This window comes from Rana temporaria, chromosome 6 (genome assembly GCF_905171775.1).
Source record: "Rana temporaria chromosome 6, aRanTem1.1, whole genome shotgun sequence".
In the NCBI taxonomy this organism is placed as follows: Eukaryota; Metazoa; Chordata; class Amphibia; order Anura; family Ranidae; genus Rana; species Rana temporaria.
In genome coordinates this window covers 107,826,071-107,836,336 of record NC_053494.1, presented here as the reverse complement: position 1 = coordinate 107,836,336, position 10,266 = coordinate 107,826,071, and the positions used below count along the sequence as shown (strand labels likewise).

The 10,266-nt window shown below is 41.0% G+C and overlaps 1 protein-coding gene across 2 annotated transcripts in view; it reads right to left on the bottom strand.

Annotated features, from left to right (window-relative positions):
- Positions 1-9,294: 9,294 nt before the first annotated feature.
- The window catches only part of STAT1 (signal transducer and activator of transcription 1), a 112,479-nt gene continuing 111,507 nt past the window's right edge, over positions 9,295-10,266 (bottom strand). For both annotated transcript variants that reach the window (XM_040357140.1, XM_040357141.1), the window contains exon 24: positions 9,295-9,891. In XM_040357140.1, coding sequence (XP_040213074.1) covers positions 9,871-9,891 — 21 coding nt within the window. In that variant the 3' untranslated portion in view covers positions 9,295-9,870. The remainder of the gene's footprint in view (positions 9,892-10,266) is intronic.

Sequence of the window (10,266 nt, the reverse complement as noted above, 5' to 3'; positions counted from 1 at the left end):
TTCCCATGATGCTCATGTACTATGTGCTACATGCAGTGTAGTTGAGCATCACGGTTAATGTAGTTCTAAAACATCTGGGGTGCCAAGGTTCACTATCACTGTTCTAGAAGGTTCTCCTCTCTCCACAAAACATTGCTGGAGCTCTGTCAGAGTGACCATCGGGTTCTTGGACACCTCCGTAAATAAGGCCCTTCTCCTACGATCGCTCAGTTTGGCCAAGCGGCTCACTCTAGGAAAAGTCCAGGAGTTCCAAACTTCTTATATTTATGGATGATGGAGACCACTGTGCTCATTGGGACGTTCAAGGGTGCAGATTTTTTTCTGTGCCCTTCCCCAGATCTGTGCCTCAATACAATCCTGTCTCAGAGGTCTATAGACAATTGCTTGGACTTCATGGCTTAGTTTGTGCTCTGACATACACTGTTAACTGTGGGACCTTATATACACAGGTGTGTGCCCTTCCAAATCATGTCCTATCAATTTAATTTACCCCAGATGGACTCCAATAAAGTTCTAGAAACATCTCAAAGATGATAAGTGGAAACAGGATGCATCTGAGATACATTTTGAGTGTCATGGCACAATACTTATGTACATTATTTTTAATTTTAGTAAATTTGCAAAGATTTTAAACAAACTTCTTTCACGTTGTCATTTTGGGGTATTGTTTGTAGAATTTTGAGGAAAATGAATTTAATCCATTTTGGAATAAGGCTGTAACATAACAAAATGTGGAAAAAGTGAAGAGCTGTGGAAAGTTTCCGGATGCACTGTATGGTAAGAGGCCCCTTGACCTAAGAACTTTGCAGCACTGAAGTACCTTTTATTGTATTCAGAGTACTTTTTTCAAAGTGCCTGGATGGACTTTTTACTATTAAAGCGCAGGTCCACCCAAAAGTGGAACTTCCGCTTTAAGTACTCCTCGCCCCCTTACATGCCACATTTGGCAAGTAATTTTTTTTTGGGGGGGGGGCTTCGGTAGGAGTGGGACTTCCTGTCCCACTTCCTACTTCCACCTAGGGACCATCTAGGCGACTCCTCCTCTGCAGCCCCTCCCTCTAGGCATTCTCCTGGGAGATTATCTGTCCATTCCTTTTTATATATATATATATATATATATATATATATATATATATATAATGTTTGGGGGTTCCAACACCCTAGAGAATAAATTGGCAGTCGTTGCAATACTTTTTTGTTACACCGTATTTGCTGTTTTTTTTTTTATTAAAAAATAAGACAACAGTAAGTTAGCCCAAATTTTTATATTGTAAAAGATAATGTTACGCAGAGTAAATTGATACCCAACATGTCACGCTTCAAAATTGTGCCCGCTTGTGGAATGGTGACAAACCTTTACCCTTAAAAATTCTACAGGTTGCATGTTTTGAATTACAGAGGATGTTTGGGACTAGAATTATTGCTCTCGCTCTAACGATCGCAGTGATACCTCACGTGTGGTTTGAACACCGTTGTCATATGCGGGCGCTGCTCACGTATGCGTTTTCTTCTGCGCGCAAGCTCGTCTGGACAGGGCACTTCTCTTATTTAAGTTTATTTTGACACCTTTAAAAAAATAAAATAAAATGGGTCACTTTTATTTCTATTACAAGGAATGTAAACAGCCCTTGTAATAGAAAGAAGCATGACAGGTCCTCTTAAATATGAGATCTGGGGTCAAAAATACCTCAGATCTCATATTTAGACTAAAATGCAATAACAAAATGTCCCTTTAAGAGCATTGGGTGGAAGTGAGGTTTTGACGTCGCTTCTGCCCTGCAATATGGAGACAGTGGGGGCCATCTTCTCCTCATTTGTCTCCATACCAAGGCAGGGACAGGACCGGATTGTCTCCGCCGACAGCTCCGGTAAGCGGCAGAGGGCACCGGAGAGTGGCGGGAGGGGGCCTCCCGCCGCCGATAAGAGACCCCTAGCCACCGCAGAGACCACTTTTATCTGAAAGAGGACCGCCCGCTGAAGAAGAGAATACCAGGGTTATGGTAGCTAGCTGCTACCATAACAATGGTATTCCTCATCAAAGTAGCAACGTATTCCTGCGGCGGGCGGTCCGTAAGTGGTTAATTGAACAAAATGAAGTTAGAAGCTGATTGGCTACCATGCACAGCTGCATCAGATTCTGAGTGCTCCAGTTTTAGTAAATCTCCCCCTGCATGTTTTAGCCCTTATTCATTTTTTAGCAGTTAAAGCCGGCATTTTCACAAGGAATTTAGGATGATAACCCGTTTAGTGGGTTCCCATGAATTTAACATAATTATCAGAGCCCATATAAAATATTTACACCAGTTTTATTAATAAAGAAGCTTACACTAAACATATGTTTATTATATTAAATGCAGAGGAGTTCAGAACCATTGAAGAGTAGCTATAAGAGGTATGCTCATAAAAGAAACCAGTCATTGGGAAACATATCCAGGCTGCTAGCGCTTCCCTCAAAAATGCTATCTGTGATGCTGATCAGATGGATTCAATACTTTGAGTGACTAACAAGGAGCCAGCATGCTTATCGGGAGATACAAGTTTACTCTAGCTTCACTGGCTTCATGCTTGTCCAAGGTTAGTGACATAGAAAGCCAGAGACACGCAGGAAACTAGCATTTTCAGAGGAGGCGGTCAGTAATGGAGTCCCTGGTGTTTCTAACAGTAAAGGTGTCCTTTAAAGAACAAGTACATAATTATGTTACTCCTTAGAACCGATTCAATAAAAGCAAATCACAAAACGATGAAAAATAAAATACCCCTGCGCAACCACCATTCAGCACTGCAATAAAAAACAATTAATCCAAATTAGATCCACCACAAATCAATTGCGAAAGTTATATAAATAAAAAACGTCCTAAGTCCTGAGTGAACATCAGCCCAAAAATGTGTTGCATTGTCCTCTGAATGCCACCTTGTGATTCACACACCACCACCACAGCAGTTCACCTTATCTCTTGACTCACAAAGGTCAGATTGCGCCTGTCCCTTTAACCAGTTCCCGACCCCCGCATGTAAATGTACGTCCACAATATGGCACGTACAGGCACATGGGCGTACATGTACGTCCTTGCCTTCTAGCGGGTGGGGGGTCCGATCGGGACCCCCCCCCGCTACATGCGGCGCTCGGGGAGCGATCCGGGACGACGGCGCGGCTATTTGTTTATAGCCGCTCCGTCGCGATCGCTCCCCGGAGCTGAAGAACGGGGAGAGCTGTGTGTAAACACGGCTTCCCCGTGCTTCACTGTGGCGGCTGCATCGATCGAGTGATCCGTTTTATAGGGAGACTCGATCGATGACGTCAGTCCTACAGCCACACCCCCCTACAGTTGTAAACACACACTAGATGCACCCTAACTCCTACAGCGCCCCCTGTGGTTAACTCCCAAACTGCAACTGTCATTTTCACAATAAAGAATGCAATTTAAATGCATTTTTTGCTGTGAAAATGACAATGGTCCCAAAAATGTGTCAAAATTGTCCGAAGTGTCCGCCATAATGTCGCAGTCACGAAAAAAAAACGCTGATCGCCGCCATTAGTAGTAAAAAAAAAATAATTAATAAAAATGCAATAAAACTATCCCCTATTTTGTAAACGCTATAAATTTTGCGCAAACCAATCGATAAACGCTTATTGCGATTTTTTTTTACTAAAAATAGGTTGAAGAATACGTATCGGCCTAAACTGAGGGAAAAAAATGTTTTTATATATGTTTTTGGGGGATATTTATTATAACAAAAAGTAAAAAATATTGCATTTTTTTCAAAATTGTCGCTTTATTTTTGTTTATAGCGCAAGAAATAAAAACCGCAGAGGTGATCAAATACCACCAAAAGAAAGCTCTATTTGTGGGGGAAAAAAGGACGCCAATTTTGTTTGGGGGCCACGTCGCATGACCGCGCAATTGTCTGTTAAAGCGATGCAGTCCCGAACTGTAAAAACACCTTGGGTCTTTAGGCAGCATTTTGGTCCGGGGCTTAAGTGGTTAAGGGCAATATTTTCCTTGGCATAAGATATTATTATTATACAGGATTTATATAGCGCCAACAGTTTGCGCAGCGCTTTACATCAGGGAAGACAGTACAGTCACAATACAAATCAATACAGGAGGGATCAGAGGGCCCTGCTCGTTAGAGCTTACAATGTAGGAGGGAGGGTCAAGTGGAACAAAGGGTAGTTAGCTGTGGGGGATGATCAGATGAACTCAAATGAAAATACAGTTGTTAGGTATGAGTAGGGTAGGTTTCTCTAAAGAGGAGAGTTTTCAGGGATCCTCTAAAAGCTAATAGAGAAGGAGATAGACGGACAGATTGGGGTAAGGAGTTCCATAGGCTTGGAGAGGTTCTGGAAAAGTCCTGGAGACGAGCATGGGAGCAAGTGATGAGAGAGCTAGAGAGTAGGAGGTCTTGAGGAGAACGAAGAGAACAATTAGGTTGGTATTTAGAGACTAGGTCATTGATGTAGCTGGGGGCAGAGTTGTGGATGGCTTTGTAGGTAGTTGTTAGTAGTTTGAATTTAATTTGTTGGGTGAGCGGAAGCCAGTGGAGGGATTGACAGAGAGAAGTAGCAGAGACAGAGCGGTTGGTAAGGTGGATGAGTCTGGCAGCAGCATTCATGATGGACTGAAGGGGGGATAGAGTATGCAGAGGTAAGCCAGTGAGGAGGGAGTTGCAGTAGTCGAGGCGAGAGATGACCAGGGAGTGAATTAAGAGCTTTGTGGTGTCATTGGTTAGAAAGGGGCGTATTTTGGAGATGTTGCGAAGGTTGAGGCGGCAAGATTTGGACAGTGATTGAACGTGAGGCTTAAAGGACAGTTCAGAGTCCAGGACTACTCCTAGGACCTTGGCACGTGGGGATGGGAATCCTCATGGTTCAACTGGACCAATATATTAACATCCAAATTCCAAAGATGGTACTCAAAAATAAAAAGATTTTAAAGATTTTAAAAACTATTATAGTGCTTTCTGTAAAATCACCAATTTATTACCAAACGAGGAATTCATGTGTGTGAATCACGAGGTGGCATTCACAGAAGACAATTCCAATGCATGTTTTTGGACCAATATTAATGCACACTGGACTTTTCAATTTGGGACTTTCTTTTATTCATATCACTTTTACGTTTGTTTTATGCTGGATTCAATGAGAATTAATTGTTTTTTTATTGCAGGGCTGAATAATTTTTTTAGGATAACCAAAAAACTATGGTTTCTGTACAGCTCATATTATCACTGCAATGTCTGGAAGCATGTACAAAAGGAACACACAAAAGGAACACACACACACACACTTTCTCAATCTGGGTGTCATGGCACCCTGGGGGGCCGCCTAAGGTCGTCAGGGGTTCCGCGGCATCCTGGTAGAGAAAGGCTGTCAGATGAGACTGAACTTCCGATCATGAGTCAAACTGTAAAGCAGCACTGTGGGGAGCTATGTTAGACAGTGAATGCACTTAAGAAAGTGAACTGGAAGGGCAACACGTCTTCCCAAGGCTGAGCTCTCTGGCTCCCCCTACAGTGAAGTATCTGTCCGTTTGGGTGAGGGTAAAGCTGCAATTTTTTTTAAAAGGCTTTTAAGTGTGTGTGTACTGTATGTATGTATGTGTGTGTGTGTGTACTGTATGTATGTGTAATGTATGTATGTGTGTGTGTGTATACTGTATGTATGTATGTATGTATGTGTGTGTACTGTATGTATGTGTACTGTATGTATGTATGTATGTGTGTACTGTATGTATGTGTACTGTATGTATGTATGTGTGTGTGTACTGTATGTATGTGTACTGTATGTATGTATGTATGTATGTGTGTGTGTGTGTGTACACTGTATGTATGTGTACTGTATGTATGTATGTATGTATGTATGTGTGTGTACTGTATGTATGTACTGTATGTGTGTATGTGTACACTGTAGGTATGAGTGTGTGTATTTGTTTGCATGTATGTATGAGTGTGTGTATATATGCATTATTTTTAATCCTGCAAGATCAGATGTGCGTTCTTAGGGCTTCTTCATAATAGCAGCAAGGACTGACGCTCAGACAGAGTTGGCAGTGCTGTTCCTCAGAAAGGACAGCACCAAGGTAATTTAACCATTAATGGAAACTTCACTTCTAGAAAGGGTATTTAACCCCCCTGGCGGTATTCCCGAGTCTGACTCGGGGTTACATTTTTGTGCTAGGATCGGTAACCCCGAGTCAGACTTGGGCTCGCCTCGCAGCATCCATAGGCAGTGTTTACTTACCTTGTCCCTGGATCAAGCGATGCCACTGCACTGTGTGAGCGAGCGGGTGCTCGCTTGATTCACACAGTGCCTCTGTGTGCCGCCGATCTCCGTTCCCTGCGACGTTACGATGCACGGGGGCAGAAAACGGCTCCAAATTCAAAAACGTAAACAAATACAGTATACTGTAATCTTATAGATTACAGTACTGTATGTAAAAAATACACACCCCCCTTGTCCCTAGTGGTCTGCCCAGTGCCCTACATGTACTTTTGTATAATAAAAACCTTTCTTTCTTTCTCCCTGCAAACTGTAGATTGTCCATAGCAACCAAAAGTGTCCCTTTATATCAAAAATGGTTTTACAGCAGCTAGAAAACAGCGATAATAAATTATAATCACTTGCAGAATTGTGCGATAGCAATTTGTGGGGAAATTCGTCATAAAAAAATAAAAGTAATGACAGCGACAATTCTGCAACTGAGCAAATTTCAGTGATTTTGATTTGATTACATTATTGAATAATTTTTATTATAATTATATTATTATTTGCTATAATTATTTATAATTATTTATTATATTATAATTTTGTTTTTAAAAAAATGTCATACCCAGGATGTCTACTAGACTCTTGTTTGGACAGATTTAAGTGAGTTATTCCTAAAAATTACAGGCCTACAATATAAAACGCCAAATTTCCTTGCAAATAATGGTACCACTTTCAGCACCTAAAATCTGAAAGAATCATACCGCCAGGGAGGTTAAACTTCTGTCAGGGTTAATTTTCTGTCTGTCTCCCCATTTGGAATATTTACACTTGGTTTGTCCTTGTAACCATTGTCACTCAGACTGAAAGTGATGAATAAAGGGGAAACCTTAAAAAAGGAAAACTTTTTCTGGTGAGAGCTGCCAAAGGGGGCTTGTTCACATGTGTGGCTATATATATCCGAGGTGGATCACTTTTCAGACGGCATCTGACAGGCGTGAAGAGGCAATATGTCCCCTCCTTACCGCCTGTTTAGCTCCCTTAATGCTGCGTCACCACGCTACAACCACATGCATTGCAGCCCCATTCACCAGGGCATATACTTCCAGCTGCTGCCAAAACATGTGTACACTCCCACTACTGCCTCTGCAGCTAAAAGGAAGAGAATTGGGGGTGTTAAAAACTGCTCAACCTCATGGTTTTACTGCCCCTCTACCTCACATGTGAACAAAGCCTTGATTCACATCTGTAGGACAGCTCATTCCTTTTAATGGGGCGCTTTATTTGAAGAAACGCAGAGAAAGGAGTCCTCGAGCCACACCTGAAACACACCATTATAAATTCATGACACCCCTGCATGTCAGGAACATGTGTGATTTTGCACGTGTTTCGCAACATGCAGTGATGTAAACCAAGCCTTAGATTGGCTGACATCACATTGCCTTGAGACTGAAAATTCTTTTCAAGGGCACCTTGACTTGAATAAAGTTGGCAAACATTGCTTTACACATACAACTTCCCTACAGATCTCGGTCAGCTGATTATGGGCAAGTCTTGGGTACAGACACATCTAAAAGGGACTCAATGATGACTTTATTTAGAAGAAAAGCCATTGTCTGCAGACCGTTTTATCAGAAGGAGATTTGAATACCCTGCATGATGGCAGTGCAGCCCCAAAAGGAGTGCAGGAGAGAACACAATATATAGATTATATTTTAAAAACTGTTAAATTGGACAAAAAAAAAAAAAAGAGGCAAATTTGTTCTTAAAATGCACTTATTCTTTACATTTCTGTGACAAAGATACATTTTATACATTAAATACTGACTTTTTAAAAATGCATTTATTATACAACTTGGAACCTTTCAACGAATACATCTATTATACTCAAGGCAAGATAAGAGGCTTTGCAACCTCTGTGCCCGATTCTTCAGCAGAATACATTGATACTTAATATCACACCATGCCAGCCTATCGATTGTTCCTAAAACAAGAAGAAAAAGGCTACCATACTGGTAGAGTAACATTAGTGACAGAGAAACGTGAACCAATTAGTTATAACCGTCATGAACCAGTAACATACTAGACTAAAGCCTCGTACACACGATCCGATTGTTGGCCAACCGAGTGTCTGATTTTTGTCCAAAGGGCGTGTGCCAGGATCTTGTCTTGCATACTAACGGTACACAATTGTTGGCCAACAAACACGAACATAGTGACGTACTACAAGGAATTTCAGCTCTTGAGCGCCAACCTTTGGGCCCCTTCTGCTAATTTTGTGTTTGGTGAGCATTGATTCCGAGCATTCGTGTTTGTACTTTCGATTTTTGTGTGACGGACTTGTGTACTGACGATACCAAAATCAGACAACAGACAGTTGTCCACCGATAATTTACTAGCCTGCCATCCAACATTTGTTGGCCGAAAGTTGGACAATTGTCAGAAGGAAGAGAGAGTAAACTAGGGGCTAGTTGTTGGACTTTACAGGCACAGTATACTGGTAGAATTATAGTCGTTCAGAGAGATTTTCTCTAAAATTGAATTTATTTAACACAGAAGTACAGTTCACATATTAAAAACTGACGTTCCTTACGGAACTACCTAGCAAACTAGCTACACATTGCAGAATATCTCCAGAGCAAAACAGGAAATTATAGACTGGTGGTCACACTTAATAGTACAAAAAGTTGTTTCCTTATATATTTTTTTTCCTATGTGTTTCCACTGTTTTTCCTTGTCTTGCAGCAAACTATATCTAAGAGACTCTATGAAGAAGCGCTGAAAGATGCGCGAAACCGGTCGAGTCAATCCATTGCAAATTCCATCTTTCAGACACTTCATGTCTGAATCTCCATCATAAACACAGGATATTCTCATCATTTTTTAAAGTTTTGTTCTACTTTACTTTTTGTACTATTAAGTGTGACCACCAGTCTATAATTTCCTGTTTTGCTCTGGAGATATTCTGCAATGTGTAGCTAGTTTGCTAGGTAGTTCCGTAAGGAATGTCAGTTTTTAATATGTGAACTGTACTTCTGTGTTAAATTAAATTTTAGAGAAAATCTCTCTGTACGACTATATTTCTACCAGTATACTGTGCCTGTAAAGTCCAACAACTAGCCCCTAGTTAATTCTCTCTTCATATCTATTAGGACGTGGCACCTTTTATTACCAAGTATCCACATGCTCACTACATGTGAGGATACTGTCCCCCTTCTTATTTCCAATTGTCAGAAGGAGCGTACCAACGGTCAGATTTTAGGACAACAGTCTGTCAACAGACAATCCCCTGCCAACAATCGTATGGTGTGTACGAGGCTTTAGACAAAACATGTCTGGATATTAACAGATTACATTTGCAATCCAATACAAAATGCATCCTTCTGCCTACAACATTGGAAGTCACCTACAGGCCACTAGAACTATAGGAGAAAGAGGTGGTGATAGAATTGTGGTCTATCCTCGGTTTTCCTGGAATTATAGGCCTGGCACGCATATTCACATTTCTCATTGCCAGCAGGATAATACCACACTGATTTCTAAAAAAGATTAATGATGAACTAAACATCCACCTGGACACAGCTTACAGTAACATCATTTCAGAAAAGCAACTTGATACTGAAAGATCTTGCAAAGGATGGGTATAGGCACCACTGAAGACGCCCTTAATTGCTGTAGGAATCCATCTGTTGAGAAAACAAAGGTAAAAATGTATTTTATTTTAGAAGAACATTCGTTTGGAAAAAAATACTGTACATCATCTCTTTGGTGTGGTGATTTCCGAATGCAACATTGTGGGGATAGCGAAGGTTTGACTGACTTGATTACACTATGTGCAATGTCTAGTTACATACATAAGAAACAAAGCCAGGGTGGTGGAAACACATCAGACTCATAAGCAGCAAATGGCCTCCAAAAACCAAATCACACACAAACTATTTATATTATTATTTAGTAATTAGGGTGCTGTTTTAGCAATATGAGAGAAGGTTTGCAAAAAAACACACCTTGGCTAGGAAATGGTGCTGAGGCTTCTGCAGAGAGAAACTTTGTGGTGACAG